This window comes from Tiliqua scincoides, chromosome 1, assembly GCF_035046505.1.
Source record: "Tiliqua scincoides isolate rTilSci1 chromosome 1, rTilSci1.hap2, whole genome shotgun sequence".
Lineage (NCBI taxonomy): Eukaryota > Metazoa > Chordata > Lepidosauria > Squamata > Scincidae > Tiliqua > Tiliqua scincoides.
In genome coordinates this window covers 196241636-196261991 of record NC_089821.1, presented here as the reverse complement: position 1 = coordinate 196261991, position 20356 = coordinate 196241636, and the positions used below count along the sequence as shown (strand labels likewise).

The window sequence follows — 20356 nt, the reverse complement described above, 5'->3', positions numbered from 1 at the left end:
GTGCTCTGCTACAGCCTTCGAACTCCCCAGACCTTAGAGAGCGAGAGACGAGCGATCGATTGCGACGACCACACGCTCCGAGCAAGAGAGGCGACAAACGAACAGGCTGTTCTCGTGCTAAGCTGGGGGGGGCAAAGGAAGCCCCCCCTCACTCTCTCCGCCCTCCTTGGCTGCTCTGCTCCGTCGACACCACCCCTTTTCCCTCACCCAACGGCGGTGGTTTGGTCCGTGACATCATCATCATGGCAACAACAACCGCTGCAGTCAGGAAACGGCCGTTAAAGGAGCTCCGGGGCTGAGGAGAAGGGACAGTTTTTTATTTTTTTAAATCATGAGGCGCACGCAGTCCGCCCGCTTCTAACGCCTCGCTTGGTTTGCTGCTCCTTGCCGGCGCGCGCCGCTCCTCCCTCGCAGAGCCGGGCCCTCCTTTCGCCCGCCCCTCCCTCCTCGGAGCGGCCCATCCGCCCTCCCGCTCGTCCATGCGTGCGAGCGCGAGCGCGCCACAGTGGGTGAGGAAGGAGGGAGGGGGCTGCGCTCGCGCTGCGGCGGCAGCAGCAGGCGGCGGCTGACGGGGTGGGGGAGCCCCAGCCTCGGGGCGCGCCCAACGGTCCCCTCGGCGGCGCGCGCCCCTGGCGAAGGCGAACATGTTCTCAGTGAGGGTCGTGACCGCCGATTACTACATGAGCAGCCCCCTGCCCGGCCTGGACCCCTGCCAGTCTCCCTTCAGAGAGGCCCCGGTCAAGAAGGTGCCCGTGGTGAGAGTCTTCGGGGCCACCCCGTCAGGTGAGAGGGCGCCGAGACCCACCCGCGCGGGGGGGAGGGGTCTCCCTCGCCATTCCAGTCCGGGGGTCCCGCACCGCAGCAGCAGCGTCCACAGGGCTGGCGGTGGCTTTTTGTGACTGACTGGTTGGCGGAGTGACAGGCGCTGCCCTTCCCTGCTGTACCTTCCTCTAGGTGGTGTTGGCGCGCCGCAGCCTGCGCCTCACCTCCCAGCCACAGCCGCGGGCCACTCTGCGGTCGAGGGACTCGCCCGTGCCCGGAGCCCACCTGGAGGTCGCGGTGGAGGGGCCGCCCCGCGCCACGCCAGTGTAGCCCGGGAGCATGCCCTGCCAGCAGCCTGCCTGTGCCGTGGACCCTTCCGGCGGCGCGCACGGGAGCTGGCCCAGTGGGTGGAGGAGGCGATAAGGCGGCTGCCCCTCTAATGTGAGCCTGGTGCATGCTCTGCTGGGAGCCCGCGGACGATCGCCTCCCGCCCCTGTGTAGGATGAGACATAATGACATGCAGCTGTGCAAACACTGCCTTGAGACCGGTGCCGTTCAGTTGTTCGCTGTGCAGCACCAGATCCTCAGGTGTGGGCTTGTGTGCTCAGCCTGCGCTTGCTCGAAGCCTTCCTTGAATGTGGGTGGGAAGCGCGTTCTCAGGCAGTGGCAGAACCTGCCTTGAAGGCCGCTGCCCTGGGCACACTTCCTTGTGGATGAGTCTCTGAAAATTAATGCGGCTTAATTCTTAGTCAGTGCCGCATACTGTTGTTCTCTGAAGTTCCTGCATTTGTCAGAGCTGTAAGCAAGAATGCCTCACTGTGGAAAGATCAGCCTGAGACAGCCTGATCTTGTACATGTTATACTCCAGATTATGGTTTCTGTGTCCTCCTTTTAATTTTCACATTCCTTTCTTTTCCTCTTTTCACCTTTCTTCCACTGTCAGTCCAGCTAATACTTTTTCTAATACTATTTTAGCAACATTACACAATACTGTTTCAGCAAACCTTTTTTTTTTGGTTGATGCCCAGTAACAATTCGTGAAACAACCTGTGTAACAACTGAACCTTAGTGAGGTATAAGACTTATACAGGCAAGACACAATAGTTCAGGCAAAGTATATCAGCATAAAAGAAGAAAGTACATTGTGATCACACAATAAAATAGTAAACAGCTTTTCCATTACATTTTGTTTGTGTAGAATATTTTGCATGTTCTTGGCAGTAGTTTGCTTAATATGTCATTTTTCAGTGACTTTAATGAAGGGAGAATATTTGCATGTTATGTAATCCTCTGGGTAACTGTTTTCATAACTCATAAATTTACAGTACAATTCTATGCATGTCTGCTCAGAAGTCCCATTGATTTCAAATCAGTGGGACTTCTGAATAAACATGCATCGGATTGTGGTGGTCTGTGGAAGCATGCCCACGTTTCTTTGTGTGTAAATGGAGCTTCTTGTAAGGTAATAGATTATGTTTTTCAGCATATCATAATCAATAATTGTTTTTGTTATTTTTACACTTTCTCCACAAATATTTTCACCAGCACTGAGAGTCCCTCCCTCCTTTGTCAGCTGTCCTTGACCTGCATGCCCAGTACTGGGGGACGGGGAAGGAGAGATGTTTGCTTTCCCTTCTGCTTAAACCCAAAGTGAAGACAAACACTCCTCCTTTCTCCTGATCTCTTTGCCTTTCCCTGAAAACTTGGGGGGAAGGAAAGAATATATGCCTTCCCTTCGTACTAGGCTTCCTCAGAAGTAAGAAACCACTCTCTGAGCCATGCAGAACAGTTAGACATCTTGCAGTCTTCCAGAAAGTCTTGCACTCTTAAATAGATTTGGATCTAGAGTTTAAGCAAATGGTTTGTAATTAATTTCTTCAAGCAAATATGATAGTTCATGCTCTAGCAATGTGCTTTGACTGTTTGTAGTCTATTATTCTGAATACCTTATGGATACCTCTGGACAACATTGGGTGTCAGGCATTCAGTCCCCAGAGAATGGTGTTTATATGCTTTCTCTGTGCATGGTACAGGGAGGAGCACACTGCCTTAAAACTGGGGCAGTCTTTTCCCATCTGATAACTTGCTCAAGCTTTTTTACTATCTCCTTCCTTCCAAATATCATTCCGCCTTTTTAAAAAGTGGAATTAAAATAAATTCTTATCTCTTATACACATTTGTGGCCCTGTAATTTGTTTTCAATCTCTTAAGGTTGAGAGCACTCTGATTTTCACTTTCTTGGATTCTGCTGCTTTGTTTTAGACGCCTCTCTTGATTCTGCGTTGACTATGAAGAATGTTTGCTTTTTCTGTTCAAACCTTTCCTCTCAATCACATTTCTCTGTCATCAGTAAAAATAGTGTAATCCTATCTCCCTGAACGTCAGACAACCTCCGAGTTCTTAGAATCCTATCACCCCTTTTCTTCATACATTCAAGCAAATGCTTAATTCTGCTGCTTTTGCTTCCTTTCCCTCCATGCTAAGAAGTTTGTTGTATGATCATTTTAGTATATCAGGCTAGAAACACATAAAAATTCCCTTATCCTAAGTAATTTGCTATCCAGTTTAGTGTTGTCTATGCTGACTGCCAGCAGTTCTCCAGCCGTTCTCTAGGGGGGTCTTTTCCAGTCTTTCCTGGATTGAACTTGGAATCTGCCTGCAAGGGGCATAAGCTACAATAAGCTACTGTGTGGGAGAACTGGAGGCCAGAAATGAGACCAAACCAGAAAGATCCATTGTGAAATTTTGTTAGTTCTTGAAAGAGAGAACCTCTATGATTGTAAAAATTTCCTTGAAGGATTTAGAAATGCCTGCCTATGTAAACCGCCTTGAATAAAGTCAGAGGAGTAATCTGATGACCAGAAAGGCGGTATATAAATACCTAGTTGTTGTTGTTGTTGTTGTTACAACTAAGTTGTGACTTCTGTCTATAAACTTTTTTCAGTGACAGGTAGCAAACATCTTAACTCTGCTTGATTATACGAGGTATCCCAAGAAAGTACACACTTTATAGTCTACTTATGTGCTACATATGGTATAGAACTGAGTTGGGAATATGGTTCCCAAAATGAGGCGTCACAATGCCTTAGCCATGGAATCGCTTTTGCTGCCACCTTAAGGGGCGGGATGACAGCAGTGGTGGCAACGCAGTCACCATGATCTGCTGCTAGGGAGAGGAAGGGTTTTAAAAAAAACTTACTAGGTACTCTCCAGAAGGTCTGGGGAACCTGCACCTCCCTCTTCAGGCTTCCCCACACCTCCAAAGTGCTGTAAAAAGCCCCCCCCCCAGAAAGGTAGAAAAAAAATAAAACAACTTCCGGTTCCATGATAGAAATTCGAAGTGGGGATTCTTTTGCTTTTCACAGCACTCTGGAGGCGTGGGGAGGCTTGCAGAAGGGTTGTGAGCTCCTTGGACCCTCTGTAGAACCATAGTGACCCCCAGGTAAGTTTTTTAAAAAAACCTTCCTCCCCCTAGCAGCCACGCGATCATGGCAATGGCATTGCCACTACTCCCCCCGCAAATACTTATTGGTTTATTGGATTTTCTGTTTACTAGTTTACTGGATTTTTGTACCAGCCCTCTATCAGTCTCCTACCTGCAATTTAGGAATAATAATCTACCTTAGGGAATTGTTGAGAAAATGATTGAGTTAATGTACTTAAAGAACCATGAACTTTCAAATGTGCAGCCGATTGTATCCTGAGGTTGTTTTCCGCTTGTGGAAAAAGCCCCATTTATGGAAGGTAAAAGGGAGTGATTTCTGCATATCTCCCCTACACTCTGCACTCTCCTGAAGCCCTTAAGAATTTGTTCCTGGGGTTTGAGAGATCCTCAAGAACTGATATTCAAGGGGTTACAGCATGCTGCAAAAAGGGAGGTGGACAAAAATTGCACCTACTTCCCTTGCACATATAGGATGTTCTTCCTAAATTGATAATGGGCAGGAGGTCTGGTCTAGAGGGTAGAGCCTCCATTTGCCTGAAGATTAACATTCACAAGGTCGCCAGTTCGAGGCCACCGGCACCGTGCGACCTTGAAGCAGCTGACAAGCTGCAGCTGAGCTGTTCCATCTGCTCGGAGCGTGGGAGGATGGAGGCCAGAATGTTAAACCAGATCAGAGTGTAACACCTTGAATGTAGTGGTTCTTGAAAGAAAGAACCTTCTTTCAATTTGTAAAAATCCCTGCGTAGATTTAATAAGCCTGCCTATGTAAACCACCTTGAATAAAGTCTTGAATAAAGACCAAGAAAGGCGGTATATAAATACTGTATATTATATTATTATTATAATAATGAACTTATATATCAACTATACAGATACAATATAATCAAACATAAGCACTGTATAAATGCTAAGTATTATTGGCAACTCCTCTTCTCAAATAGAATTTGAATGTTTCTGGGAACAGCTGTTTGCTTTGTAGAAGCAGTATATAAGTATTCCTGGCCCTGCTGGAAATGGCATTCTCTTTTTTAAATCCCAGTTGCCTAATTAAAAGGGTGATCGGAGTTTGTTTGGCCTGGCCTAGGACACGAGAGTCCCTCCCCAAGGGGGAGTGGAAGGGGGCTGGGTTGGGCAGCCATGGCGGGCCTTTTAAAGGGCGCAGGACCCAGCCCTCTTCCTCCTTTGCACGTGGTAACCGTGGGAATACCCGCCTGCCTGCCCTAGGGGCAGTCTGAGTCTAACTGGTCGCTGTTTGGGGCCAGGTAGGAATTTTTTGCTGCCTGCCAAGATTGGCCAAAGGGCAGGCAGTTTTTTTGCCTACCCCCAGATTGTCACGGGCCAGGGGGTTACCCCCCCCCCGTTTTCAAGCTGCCATTAGTCACTTTAAGAGGGTAGGTGGTGCGGGTTAGGAGGTGTGAATGGGACTCTGGGCATGCACCTTCAGGCGGCATTTGCAGGGCGGAACCCTATTTCAGTCCTCGGGCTCGGCGGCACGAGGTGGAGCAGTCCGCGGTCTGGCTGCCTTCCCCTTAAGGGACAGACATGGATGAGACGTGCCGCCCAGCAGCGGGGCGCGACTTGGAGTCGGGTGCATGCCCGCCTGGGGGCAGAGGTTTCTGGTACCGCCCAGAGGTCCCGCCCTGCACCACAGGGGCTTTTGCTGCCTCAGATGCTGCAGGTCTCAGCCTCCTCTTCTATTGTTAATGTGAAATAAAGTGGCCCTTTCTCCCATATCTGCTGTCTCGAGTGTTCGTTGGACAGTGCAGAAACAAACAATTTATGGTGCACTGCCTAATTGCAGATAGTCCAGCTGAACTATTACTGTTGATGAGTTACTGTTTTGTTCCATATCCTTTCTGGTAACCCAGAATTCTACTCTTTAAAAGTTCTCAGTCTTTGAATTTATATCTTTCATGTCCCCTTAGGACCTGACATCTTTTGTTCTTTACACCCTTTTCTGCTTTTTGCTCCTTTTTGTTCCTTTTCTCACTCTTGTTTCTGAGCTTCTTCCATGCTGTTTACCTTGTCTTGAGTGGCCTTTTAAGTTTTGTGCTCTTTTTGCTGGGATTTTTATCATTTCTCTGTTCTCTGAAGCACTTGTCACAGCAGCAATAAGTGTTTTATCACAGCAATTTCTTGGCCTCCATTCCACAGGTATAAAATGGAAATATTGACATTTCCTCCTTTTATAGGATGACTGAGCTGTATGGTAATTTTGCTTACACCTGGTGTGTCATTGGCTGCCCATCCATGTAGCCATGTGCGGATGATATTTGATGTGTGTGGGCACATGCTGCCATATCTTCCTCATGACATTGATGTACACTCTTAGCCCCACCCCTCAATTTCCCCAGTTGCAGCATTTGTCGTTTCTCCCCATGTTTGAAAGTGCCAGGCACCCAGTCCTATTCTGCCACACTGGTAGCCTCCTTATTCAGGTTGTGGTTAGAGGGGACAGATATTGTTCCTGTAGAGCAGGGGTGCTCAAAGTTTTTGGTGGGAGGGCCACAAAATCTTTCTGACACTGTGTTGGGGAAAAAAAAGAATTAATTTAAATTTCAAATTTGAATAAATTTACATAAATGAATATATTAGAGAGGGAAAATGAATGAATGAATGAATTCAATCCAGTTTATGATCCCATTCACCCTAATAAAGGGGGGATCTTCATGCCAGTTTATGATCCCATTCACCCTAATAAGGGGGGGAGATCTTCATGCAGTTTATGATCCCATTCACCCTAATAAGGGGGGGAGATCTTCATGCCAGTTTATGACTCCATTCACCCTAATAAGCGGGGGAGATCTTCATGCAGTTTATGATCCCATTCAACCTAATAAGGGGGGGAGATCTTCATGCAGTTTATGATCCCATTCACCCTAATAAGGGGGGGGAGATCTTCATGCAGTTTATGATCCCATTCACCCTAATAAGGGGGGGAGATCTTCATGCCAGTTTATGATCCCATTCACCCTAATAAGCGGGGGAGATCTTCATGCAGTTTATGATCCCATTCACCCTAATAAGGGGGGGAGATCTTCATGCCAGTTTATGATCCCATTCAACCTAATAAGGGGGGGAGATCTTCATGCAGTTTATGATCCCATTCACCCTAATAAGGGGGGGAGATCTTCATGCCAGTTTATGACTCCATTCACCCTAATAAGCGGGGGAGATCTTCATGCAGTTTATGATCCCATTCAACCTAATAAGGGGGGGAGATCTTCATGCCAGTTTATGATCCCATTCAACCTAATAAGGGGGGGAGATCTTCATGCAGTTTATGATCCCATTCACCCTAATAAGGGGGGGGAGATCTTCATGCAGTTTATGATCCCATTCACCCTAATAAGGGGGGGAGATCTTCATGCCAGTTTATGATCCCATTCACCCTAATAAGCGGGGGAGATCTTCATGCAGTTTATGATCCCATTCACCCTAATAAGGGGGGGAGATCTTCATGCCAGTTTATGATCCCATTCAACCTAATAAGGGGGGGAGATCTTCATGCCAGTTTATGATCCCATTCACACACAAATGGAGGGGGATCTTCCACACTTTCACACATACACCCGCCTGCTTGCCTGCCCCCTTGCCCTCCCTCATTACCTCCCTCGTTTGCTTGGGCTGCCTGCCTGCCCACCTAACCGCCCTTCCTCACTAGCTAGGGCGGCATGTGCTGCTGCCTGCCTACCTGGCTGACCAGCCAGCTAGCCAGCCAGCCTTCCCTCCCTCGGAGAAATGTGCTGTGGGCTGGGCTCCCTTCGTGCGGGATCTCTCCCTCTCTGTCTCCTGCACTCCCCTGGTTCAGGTTGCGGGAGGGGAGTCCAGCCCAGCCCATAGGAAGGGCAAGGCAGGGAGAGACCGCCTGCAGGGAATCTCTCTCTCTCCTGCACTCCCCTGGCTCAGGTGGCAGGAGGGGAGCAGAGCCCAGCTGAGCAGAGCCCAGCCCAGCCCATGGGCGAGGCAGGAGGAGACCAGCACGCACGCAGGGTCTTTTATAGTGGGAAGTAATGTGAGACCAGCAAGTCTCACGTTACCTTCCCACTATAAAAGGCCCTATGCACGTGTTGGGCTTGTCTTTCCTTCGCTGCCATTGAGCTCAGTGGCAGCAAGGGAAAGCAAGGCACGGAGCTCCGCGGCGGGCCAGCGCGGGCTGGGGTGAGGGCCGAGTGCCCATTGGAGGGGGGGACCCCCTGGGGGCCGGATGGGGACCCACAGCGGGCTACAAGTGGCCTGCGGGCCAGGCTTTGGGCACCCCTGCTGTAGAGAGTGTATCAAGGTCGGTGGCTGGTATGTGTTTTTAGTTTGCTAATCTCTTCTGAGATATAGGGGGAAGAAACAGCTTTGGTGAGAAAGGAGTGGACCCCAGGAGTTGCCCCTGCCTAAAGAATAGCATGCTTTTCATATATCAGGGCAATCCAGACCCACTAGGTAAAGGGATTTGTTTTGCTGAAGAGCAGGGGGCCGACATAGCAGGGATGGAGGGAGGAAGGGAAGACTATACTAGGGTAGCAAACAAAGCAGGGAAATATTCTCCATTATTCACGTCATGAAATAACTAGGAAAGGGTAAAAGGTTTGTCTTTAATAAAAGCTGTGAAATATGCCTGTCTCTGTTCTGATGGCAAATGGAGTCTTTGACACCCAATAAAAATGATTGTGAATACATTTAATGTATAAATTACTTTTTAAGTCAAATATGTAAAGTGCATTTGGTATATAGGCTTGAGCTTGAGGTACAAATATTAAAAATGATACATAATATATTTTATGTTGTCTTAAAATTTTGTTAGTTCTAGTCCTTTTAACAGTAATATAAAGAGTCTACCATTCAAAAGGTACCTGAAGAGTTAAGATAGCTGAACACTTAAATTCTGTAGTTTACAGCTTAGGAAACTGGCTTAGTGTTGTTGCTGTATTTTTACACTTTAATCTTCAGAATCATTTTATGGTTGGGGTCACTCTCCCCGCCCCTCACAACTCTTCCAGACATGACCGGAAATCACTTTCTAGTTGCATCCAAAAGTCTTCTGTGCCCCCCCTTGCAGAAGGGGTATCTCCTTGTTTGGTATCCACTGGGGGGGGGGGAGGTCCAAGAATGGATCCACTGCAGATACTGAGGTTCAGCAATATAGCAATAACGTGCTATATAGCATGTTATATAGCAATAACATGCATGGGTTTGGGGCTGATAGCATGACGTCACCACTCCTCAGAACATTTCCAAATGCAACTGGAAGGCATTATTGGAGGTCTTCTGTGGGACCTCCAAATGCAAGATCAGAACCTGTGTTGGGTCACTGTATAGCAGGGGTCTCCATACCCCAGCCCAGGGGCCAGATGCGGCCTGTGGCAAGCCTCTATCCAGCCCATAGCCAGCCTCTGATCCCCTGAGAGCCTCTGTCCCTGTTGACCAAACACAACCATAATGCCGTTGTACAAATCGATGGTAAGGCCACACCTGGAGTATTGTGTCCAGTTCTGGTCGCCGCATCTCAAAAAAGACATAGTGGAAATGGAAAAGGTGCAAAAGAGAGCGACTAAGATGATTACGGGGCTGGGGCACCTTCCTTATGAGGAAAGGCTACGGCGTTTGGGCCTCTTCAGCCTAGAAAAGAGACGCTTGAGGGGGGACATGATTGAGACATACAAAATTATGCAGGGGATGGACAGAGTGGATAGGGAGATGCTCTTTACACTCTCACATAATACCAGAACCAGGGGACATCCACTAAAATTGAGTGTTGGGCGGGTTAGGATAGACAAAAGAAAATATTTCTTTACTCAGCGCGTGGTCGGTCTGTGGAACTCCTTGCCACAGGATGTGGTGCTGGCGTCTAGCCTAGACGCCTTTAAAAGGGGATTGGACGGGTTTCTGGAGGAAAAATCCATTATGGGGTACAAGCCATGATGTGTATGCGCAACCTCCTGATTTTAGGAATGGGTTAAGTCAGAATGCCAGATGTAGGGGAGAGCACCAGGATGAGGTCTCTTGTTATCTGGTGTGCTCCCTGGGGCATTTGGTGGGCCGCTGTGAGATACAGGAAGCTGGACTAGATGGGCCTATGGCCTGATCCAGTGGGGCTGTTCTTATGTTCTTATGTTCTTAACCAGAGCTGTACTTGTGGGATAGGGAAATGGAGGTCCATTTAAGTGTGTGCTTTATTTCTTGGGCTGTGTTCGTGGACATTTGGGCAGAAGGTCTTCTGCTTGGGCAGAAGGTCTGGTCTAGAGGGTAGAGTCGCAATTAAGTCTGAAGATTTAACATCTGAAGGTTGCCAGTTCAAGATCACCGGAAGCTTCTGTGAGTGACAAGACCTTGAGAACTGACAGGCCAAGCTGAACCCTTTTGGGTGTGGGAGCCAAAAGTCCTGGACATTTGAGCCCATTCATTTATTCATTCATCTAAGTTCCATCTACAGTGTATGAGCTCTCGACACTGTGCCAGATGTTTGATGCAGCCTTTCAGCCGAAAAGTTTAGAGGCCCCTGCTGTATAGCATTACGGGTGGTGGTGGTTTTGGAGAGTAGGAAAGTGAAAAGGTTGTATCCTGAAGTTTCTCAGAATGCTGCTCATCAGAAGCTCCTTTTGTTTCTGCAAGGAACATTGCGTTTGTGCAATGATCTCTTGTGTGAGTGGAATATTCCTTCCAGGAATGGATGGAGCTTCTGATAATGGACCTGTACTCTGTAACCTTAGGCTACAACCCACTATGTTTTCAGTTCTTTTGACACACCCCTGCATAGTACAGGAAGCTTTCTCGCAGCATGCATTCTTCAAACTCTAATCCTTGCTGTAGGATACTTACCATAATTGGTTAGGGCAGTAGTTGGGATGCTGCTTGGGCGGCATCCTGCTTGGGCAGAAGGTCTGGTCTAGAGGGTAGAGTCGCCATTAAGTCTGAAGATTTAACATCCGAAGGTTGCCAGTTCAAGATCACCGGAAGCTTCTGTGAGTGACAAGACCTTGAGAACTGACAGGCCAAGCTGAACCCTTTTGGGTGTGGGAGCCAAAAGAAGCCGGCTCTAATTCTTTTCATGAAAGGGAAAGGAGCTGTCTGTCAACGTATGACATAGTGTTCAGCCAGAACGTTTCACCAGACCATGGGAGATCCCCCTGGACTGTAGATTGTTCTTGAAAGACAGAACTTATGTGATTATAAAAGCTTCCTTGGGGATTTAGAGAAAGCCTGCCTGTGTAAATCGCCTTAAATAAAGCCAAAGGAGTAATCCAGTGGCCAGAAAGGTGGTATACAAATACCAGTTATTGTTACTATTATTGTGAGGAAAGGGAGGGGCAGCAACATGATCGCACCACTGCCGGGTACAAAAGAGGTTTTTTACTTACCTGGGTGTCGCTATAGCTCTCTGGAGGGTCTGGGGAGCCCGTGGCCCTCTTGGCAGGCCTTCCTGTGCCTCCAAACTGCTGTAAATGGTGAAAAAAGCCACTTACAGTTTCATGACAAAAACCAGAAGTGGGTTTTTTTTTGCTGTTCATGGCGGTTTGGAGGTGCAGGGAAGCCTGCAGAGGAAGCCATAGTCTCCATGGATCCTCTGGAGAGCCATCATGATACTCAGGTAAGTTTTTTTAAAAAAACAACACCCTTTTGTCCCGGCAGCAGTGTGTTCATGGCATCACGTCACTGCCACACTATTTAAGGGGGCAGTGATAGAGGTTCCCTGGCTGGAGTGTCATGTTGCCCCAGCTTGGGAACCTCTGGGATTGGGGCTTAAGCAGACTAATTCTCTCTTTTTTCCTTAAAACTGACACCCTGATTATTCTGTAGATCCTAGAAGCACATGGGGCAATTTTATTTTATGAAAATTTACAAATGTACAAGTGGGCCCTGACTTTAGAATGATAATTGGTTCTGGAGACCCTGTTGTACAGTATTGTGAAAATACTGTGATGTGAACCCAATAATGCATTGTTTGATAATTCATTCCAAGATCTTTAAAGTTTCTGCTACAGAACTAAACTATTTCTTTCTCTAAAAGGAGATTTAAAAGGTGCTTTCTGCTCTCTTTAAGGACGATGGTTATCAGTGTAGTGTATACAGTGTTATAATTATAAAACACAAATTATAAGGCTGTATCCTTCCTTCAGTACTCACAGCCACAATGTTAAAAATACTGCTACTAGCTGTGGCCAAATCCTATCCAACTTTCCAGCACTGGTGCAGTCAGCACAATGGGAAATGCGCTGCATCATGTGGTAGGGGAGCAATCAGATACCTCCTCTAGGGAAGGGTATGTTTGTTCCCTTTCCTCAGGACTACATTGCTACAGTATTGGCACTGGAAAGTTGGATAGGTTTGGGCTCTGAGGCACTACCCAGAAAGCTTGCATTGCATCAGTTATACCCTTCCCTCCATAAACAGCCACGTTATTAAAAATGATGCTCTTGGTTGAAATGTTACCAAAATGCATTTACTGTATATCACTGATTGGCTTATTGATCACCCACAACATCCTTTTTATAGCAGTTGTGAGCTCATCATAAAGTGATTAATGGGCAGCTTAGTCCTAACAAAATTCTCCCACTCCAAAGCAGTGGGACCAGCATGGCTTGCACTTTTTCTGCAGGGTAATTTTGCAGGCTGGAGGTATCCTCAAGGTAAGGGGACTTTTTTCCCTGTGCCCCAGGGCAATGACACTGGGTCTACTTTGACCTGTACCTGCTAAGTTGCTGGTGAAAGTTCAGTTTGCACTGTCGGATCTTGCATCCCTGCTGGGGCAGCTGAGGATTGGGATGTAAGAGAATGCCAAGAGGAATCGGAGAGCTTCCTGTTAATACTTACTTGTATTGTAAGTATAGAGTTTGCTTTTATCTGTGGTTTCTGGTATCTGTGGAGGGAGCAGGAACATATCTCCCAGGGATACCTGAGGACACTTGTATAAAATGTTTTGTGTACATCAAATGATAAGAGTGTTTCCAGCAAATATATACGTCGCCCTGTACTTGTGATATGGGTACTTAGGCGCTAAAATTGTCCTCAGCTAATCTCACTCCTTTCTGTCCTCTTTCCTCATACTGGTAAACATATATTTATACAGCATTTAAGGTTACTCTTACAAGTTTAGTATCCTTTCTTCATAAGCAAAAGAAAGGAATAAAATATTTTAACTAGCATTTAGAACAGTGGGCTGGTGCGTGTGTGCCACATGCATTTTAGCTTGTCTAAACTGTAATTAGAAAATAAGCAAATTGGAAAAACTTGCAAAACAAACTTTCTGAATAAAATGGAATTGGATTCTGTATTTTCTGTCTCGTGCTCAAGTTTTTGGCAATTTGGAGGAAAAGTGCAAAGGAAATGAAAAATGGGCAAAATGTTGTCTTTCCAAAATTTAAAGCTAGGTTATGAAGTAGATAAAAAGTATTGTACATGTTTTATCATATTTATGATTTGCCCTTCAAGAAGCTCAGAATGTATGGGTTTTCCTTTTTTCCCATCACAATAGCAGTTTGAGCAAGTCATTTTCTCCATTTCAAAGTTATTCTTTGAACTTTATAGTTTGATGATCAATTTTTTTTTTCTCTCTGAAACTTTAGTTACAAAAGCTCTTACATTAAATTTTGGTTTGTTTCTGAATGATGATGCTGTGAAAATTCTTGAGATTCCCAGCTGTGTACCTGTTTCCCCACTGTACCTGTACAAAGCTCCTCTGGACTGCAGTCTAGAAGAGAATTAAAGCTGTTAGGATTTTTTTTTTGCCCCACTGGGACTACTCCTGTAATCGTTGTTTGCTCAGAAAAATTTGATCCCTTGATATTTGGTAACAGCCACCACAAGGAAATGATTTCAAGTCTTACAAATTGAGTTAGAGGTAATATGCTTTATGCGTTAATTGTAATATCACATTTTCTTCAGATATTAAGGGAAGTTCATCATATAAGTGATCTAGTTCTATTGAAAATGGCTTGCTGTGAGGAAGCAAAACAAATTATGCCAAATATACAGTTTTTCCTAATTTATTCTCATTGTACGAGAGAATAAATAATTCTCGTAAATTCAAGTTTTGTTGGATGTTTGAATTTTTCCATAGTGTGGGCTCATGAAATGAAATAGAAAAATGTTGCATTGGCCAGTAGGTGTATCTGAGGCTATGGACACTGTCTATTGCAGTAAAGATTATTGGGAAGCTTGTGTGAATGCAGTTGCCTTATTGGCAGCTTTCATAGATGTAAAAAAAGCCCTGCTAGATCAGGCGAAAGACCCTTCTAGTCCAGCATTCTGTTTTCTACCATAACCCACTAGCTGCCTTTGGGAAGTCCACAAGCAGGAGAGAAAGGCATGCTTCTTTTCCACTGCTGCTTGCTTGCAGCTGCTATTTGGAAGCATACTGCTGCTGAATCTGGAGAAAGCACATAACCAGCATGACACGTAGTCATTAATAGACCTGTCCTCCATGAATTTGTCCAATCTACCTTTAAAGCCATCCAAGCTAGTAGCTATCATCACATCTTGTGGAAATGAATTCCACAGAGTAATTATATACTGTGTGAAGAAGCATTTCCTTTGTTCTTCCTAAATTTCCCACCAATCAGTTTTGTTGAATGACCCCTAATAGCTAGAATTCTGACAGAAGGGGAAAAGCCTTTCTATCTACTTTGTCCACACCATACATCAGTGGACAAACTGGGACCCACTTTTTATAATGTTTATCTGTCAGGACTCACTGGAAGTGATGTCATGACCAGAAGTGCTTATACATAGTAGCCTGTTAGAAGTACAGATCTGTAACATTTCCCTAAATGTAGTCACATACCATGGTAGCATCACGTCTAATGCATTAAAATTAAAATATCGAAATGAGTGGAGATCCACCTGAAATTGGCTCATGACTCACCTAGTGGGTCCTGACCCACGGTTTGAGAAACACTGCAATACATGATTTTATACATCTCAGTCATGTGTTGTCCCCCCTTTTCCCATGCTTAAAAGTCTCTAATGCCTTATCTCCTTTGATCATTTTTGTTGCCCTTTTTTCCTACTCTTCTTGACGTGTGGCAACCAGAAGTGTACACAATATTCTGGATGTGATGCACTATAGATTTATATAGGAGCAAAATAATATTAACTGTCTTATTCTTGATTATTTTGCATCTGACTCCTAGAATCAAATTTGCCTTCTTCACTGCCACACACTCATTCAGCGTTTCCATTGAGCTATTCACCATGCCCACAAGATTTGTAACCTGGTTTGTCACTGAACCAGACCATTCTCCACATTTGCAGGTGTCACACACAGATTGTTAGGTTTCCTTTTAAACATGGCATCTCCAGAAATCATTATTGTCACCATCAGTAAAAATTTACAAAATTGCATTGTCTCTTGATAAATATGTATATAGTGCTTGTTCTGATTTCTGTCAAGAGTACTTGCACGAGTACAACTCTCCTTCTGCAAGGGGAAATACTTTTTGCAACAGAGCTGCAGTCCATAGTAAATTAGGATATAACCCTTTGAAAGACTATTTATTAACCCCTAGTTCAGGAGTGCCCAAACCCTGGCCCTGGGGCCACTTGCGGCCCTCGACGCCTCTCAGTGCGGCCCTCAAGGAGCCCCCAGGCTCCAATGAGCCTCTGGCCCTGTGGAGATTTGTTGGAGCCCGCTCTGGCCCTATGCAACTGATCTCAGCGTGAGGGCGACTGTTTGACCTCTTGCATGAGCTGTGGGATGAGGGCTACCTCCACTGCTTGCTGTTTCACATCTGTGATGCTGTAGCGGCAGCAAAGGAAAGGCCAGCCTTGAGCAATCTCAAGACCTTCATTCATGTAAGTTCATCTTTAATATATTCATTTATGTAAACTTATGTAAATTCAAATTTTAAATGTAAATTAATCCCCCCCCCCGGTCCTCAACACAGTGTCAGAGAGCTGATGTGGTCCTCCTGCCACAAACTTTGGACACCCCTGCCCTAGTTAATGCTAGTTTTGTACAGTAAACACACCATGCTGTTTGTTTTAGCATGACAAAACTTATTATGCAAACATTAAATAATCTCACAATACAGTTTTAGAGTGGTTCATTGTGGGCCTTTGTATTTTGCAACACAATCCTCTGCATATTTACTCAGAAGTAAATCCCACAGAGTTCAGTGGATCTCCCACCAGTGATTAGGTATTGAATTGCTATCAATAGCAATCAAGACCTAACCGCTTTTCCTTCCATCTGCAAACGCAGCCTGTTTAAACAAGAATGTGCACCTGGTAAGTTTAAAAAACATTTTAATGGGCACATGGGGGGTGCAGGGTGTGGAGGGTTTGCCCCCACCCGCCACACAAGTGCCCATTAAATCATTTTGAAAGTTACCAGGGCAAAAATTGGTTTGTTTAAGCAAGCCAATTTTTGCCCCAATAATTTTAAAAAATGATTTAATGGGCGCCTGGGGCAAGGAGAATCCCCACATCTGCGGATACCTGAAACCACAGATACAGGATCTGTGGATATGGGGCCCTCCTGTACATGTATACAGTATTGCTTTTTCGCTCTGTGACTGCACTCCTCAGCATGCTCATTGCGTAGTACTTTCTTGGAACCCAGTGGGACAAACATGGATAGGATAAGGCTGTACAATGCATCTTCCACAGTTCACAGATCAACCACATGCTGAGTAAAGAAATATTTTCTTTCCACAGATCAACCACACGCTGAGTAAAGAAATATTTTCTTTTGTCTGTTCTAACTCTCCCAACACTCAATTTTAGTGGATGTCCCCTGGTTCTGGTGTTATGTGAGAGTGTAAAGAGCATCTCTCTATCCACTCTGTCCATCCTCTGCATAATTTTGTTTGTCTCAATCATGTCCCTCCTGAGGCACCTCTTTTCTAGGTTGAAGAGGCCCAAACACCTTAGCCTTTCCTCATAAGGAAGGTGCCCCAGCCCAGTAATCATCTTAGTCGCTCTCTTTCTGTCCGTTTCTGTTTCTGTCTGTAGGTATCTCTCTGCATTGATGGTAATCAGTCCATTCTGTCTTTCTATTCAGTGAGAATTACTTTACAGTTCTAAAACTTTTTATCCTCCTAAGACATGAAGTTGAGTTACAGAAAACTTTTTAAGGACACAATCCTAACCAGGTCTACTCAGAAGTAAGTTCTATTTTGTTCAGTGGGGCTTACTCTCAGGAAAGGGTGGTTAGGATTGCAGCCTAAAGCAAAGAATATAAACTCTAAAAATGGGGAAAGAATTAGGAGCTTCTGTTGGTGTTTTCTGTGGACTTAGCAAATAGGTAGCCTTCATACAGCACTGCCAGATGGAGCTTCTTGTGCACTTGAGGTACAGTAAGAGCTCATATTAATTAGCTTTTTGAGTTCACCTTTTGTCCATTTAAAACTCTCTAATAATGGTTGGGAGAGATTTGTAAGAAGTTTCAGTTGCATATTGTTGTGGGAGTGTATAGGTCAATTATATATCCAGGTGAAAGATAAAAAAATACTTTTGAGAGACTTAGGATTGTGAAATAATTATTTTCTCCATAAATACATCCTTCTCTCATTAATAGGTGTCTTGTCAGTGGTCCATAAAATGCTAGAACTTCCACTTTACTTCAGTCTTTGTAGTTCTTACTTACAATTTGCCTTTCTAACTCAGGGGTGTCATATTATGGAAAAAAATGGTGATCAGCTGTTATGAATGAACTTCTTATTTTTCACTTGAATTTACACACAGACTCTGAATCTTGTTAAATATTTTTTTGTGCTAGCCAATTGTGTTGCAAATGAGTGTAAAACAACCTCTGTGATTGCTGATTTTGTGGTTTTGGTTAGCAGCAGAGAATATAATGTTGTGGCAAGCTGCTTCATTCCAAATTAGTTTAAAGCTTATAACTAGAGGTGTTTAAAAAAGGTGTTATTTTACTCAGAAGTAAGCCCTTTGGTTTCAGTAAGACTTGAGCTGTAAGCCTATCTTACCAGAAAAAAATCCTCTAAAGTTTGACTGATAGAAAGCCTGTGGCTTAACCATTTGTTCTTTTCTGTTTACATTTTTTTACTACAGCTCTGATCTGCTAGCACTGAAATACTTTAATATTTACATGTGGTATACTAATTTGTTCAGATGAGGCTAGAGATATGTAGTAGAATCCCCAATCAAAATTTTACTTGTTACATAATGTTTGATTTACTTCATGCACAATTGGAAAATGAAAGAAATACCATCGGTTGAAGATTGGTGTCTTCAAGGTCTTGGACTTAGCAGAAATTGATAAACTTACAATTTTACTTAAAGAGAACTCAGTAACTACATTTATGAATAATTGGAAACTACTCTTCGACTTTCTGCATACAAAGGGAAAAGATGATATAATGATTTCAGGATTTGGGATTAGAGAGAAATGAAATAAACTATTGGGAATAGTCCAAATAATTAACCAGTAAGTTAAGAAGAAATGCTTAAGTACAAGATGGAGATATGAAATTTTGTATGGTACTCATAGGTATTTTATGTAGGTAGACATGTTGGTGTTTTAATTGTATTGTTTTTGTTCATTTGTTATTTTCATTTATTTATAAATAAATACGCAACAGAAAAAAAATGTAAACCTGTGGGCTTCAAAGGTGACCAAATACTTACAAGAACAAGTTCCATATTTGCCTCTTTTTGACTTTTTTTAATAAGAGTTCACATCTCATACCCTTGTATTTGTACTTACAAAGGCAAAACTCCATTGGATGAAGCCATAGGCTCATCTAGGTCAGCATTCTGTTTCCTGGTGCGGCCCAGCAGCTGTTCTGGGAAACCCACTTGGGGGAGAAAGGCATATTTCTCTCTGACCACTGCTCCCCTGCTGCTGATATTCAGAGGCATACTGCTGCTGAATCTGGAGATAATTCATAACCATCATTTATTTACTTTCACATTGTTTATACCGCACTTCCTCAAAGAAGTTCAGGGTGGTATACATAGTTCCTCTCCTCTTCTTGTCCTCACAACAACAACCTGTGAGGTAGATGAGAGAAAGTGACTGGCCCAAAGTCCCCCAGGAAGCTTCATGGCTGAGTGGGAATTGTACTTGGATCTTTCAGGTCTAAGTCCAACTCCTGAACCACTACAATGTTCTGGCTCTCATGATCTTAGCCATCATGTGTTGTAGCCATTGGTATATCTGTTCTCCTTGATTTTGTCCAATTCATCTTGAAAGCCATCCAAGCTAGTGGCTATTGCCACATCTTGTGAGAAATAATTCTTCATTTGACACAAAATAATAGGTTCTTGATTCCTTTGCTAATGACCCTATCATGGAATTTGCTTTCTGCATTGCTTTTGCACTGTGAATCTGACATTTCATTGGGTTGTCTTTCTTGATCCCAAGATCTATTTTCAGGTTTGTCCCTGACAGCTGGCAGCCCAATCCTGAGCTGCCTGGCACGTGGGTCTGCAGTGGCACAGAACACGGCTGCTGCTGCATCCAGCATGCTTCAGGCAGCTGCCACCTCTTCCTTGGGAGAAGGGGACTTTTGTCCCATTCTGGGTAAACCAAGTAACCCCACAATGGTTACAATGACCCGAAGGTCAGTATAGAATTAAAACCCAAAGTTTTTACAATGTATAGTATAGTATAGTATAGTATAGTATAGTATAGTATAGTATAAAACCTGAAGGATTTTACAATGACCTGAAGGTCAGTATAGGATGAACAGCCTCTGTGTAGGGAAGTCAGTCCCACCTCCCTCCCTCTAGCACTGGTGGAACACCAGAGCTAGGGCCTGCAAATGTGCCTTATGGCACGTTTGCGACAGTGCACATTGGCAGTGACTGATGTGTGCTGAGTAGGATTGGGCCCTAAGACCCTTATCAATGTATACACTGTCAATGTGAAGTTGGGATTTTTTTTTGTTTGTCCTGTTGTGCACCATTTTACGCTTATTGACATTGAGCTATATTTGCCATTTGGCTGCCCATTCACCCAGTCTGAAAAATCCTTTTAGAGCTCTTCACAATATGCTTTGGTTTTAACTGCCCTGAATAGTTTGGTGTTGTCTCCAAACTTGGCCACCTAGCTGTTTATCCCAAACTCCTGATCATTTATGAACAAGTTAAAAAGCACCAGTTCCAAGACAGATCCTACAGTGAACCCCAGTCACTTGTGACATTTGTGATCTGTTTTAAAAGTTGGTTAATCAAATTAGTATTTTTTCCTTGTAA

The 20356-nt window shown here is 44.5% G+C and overlaps 1 protein-coding gene across 1 annotated transcript in view; it reads left to right on the top strand.

The window, feature by feature from the left end:
* The first annotated feature begins 577 nt into the window (after nt 1–577).
* Nucleotides 578–20356, top strand: part of REV3L (REV3 like, DNA directed polymerase zeta catalytic subunit) — an 85307-nt gene continuing 65528 nt past the window's right edge. Inside the window, exon 1 of the mRNA XM_066613441.1 lies at nt 578–783. Coding sequence (XP_066469538.1) covers nt 645–783 — 139 coding nt within the window. The 5' untranslated portion in view covers nt 578–644. The remainder of the gene's footprint in view (nt 784–20356) is intronic.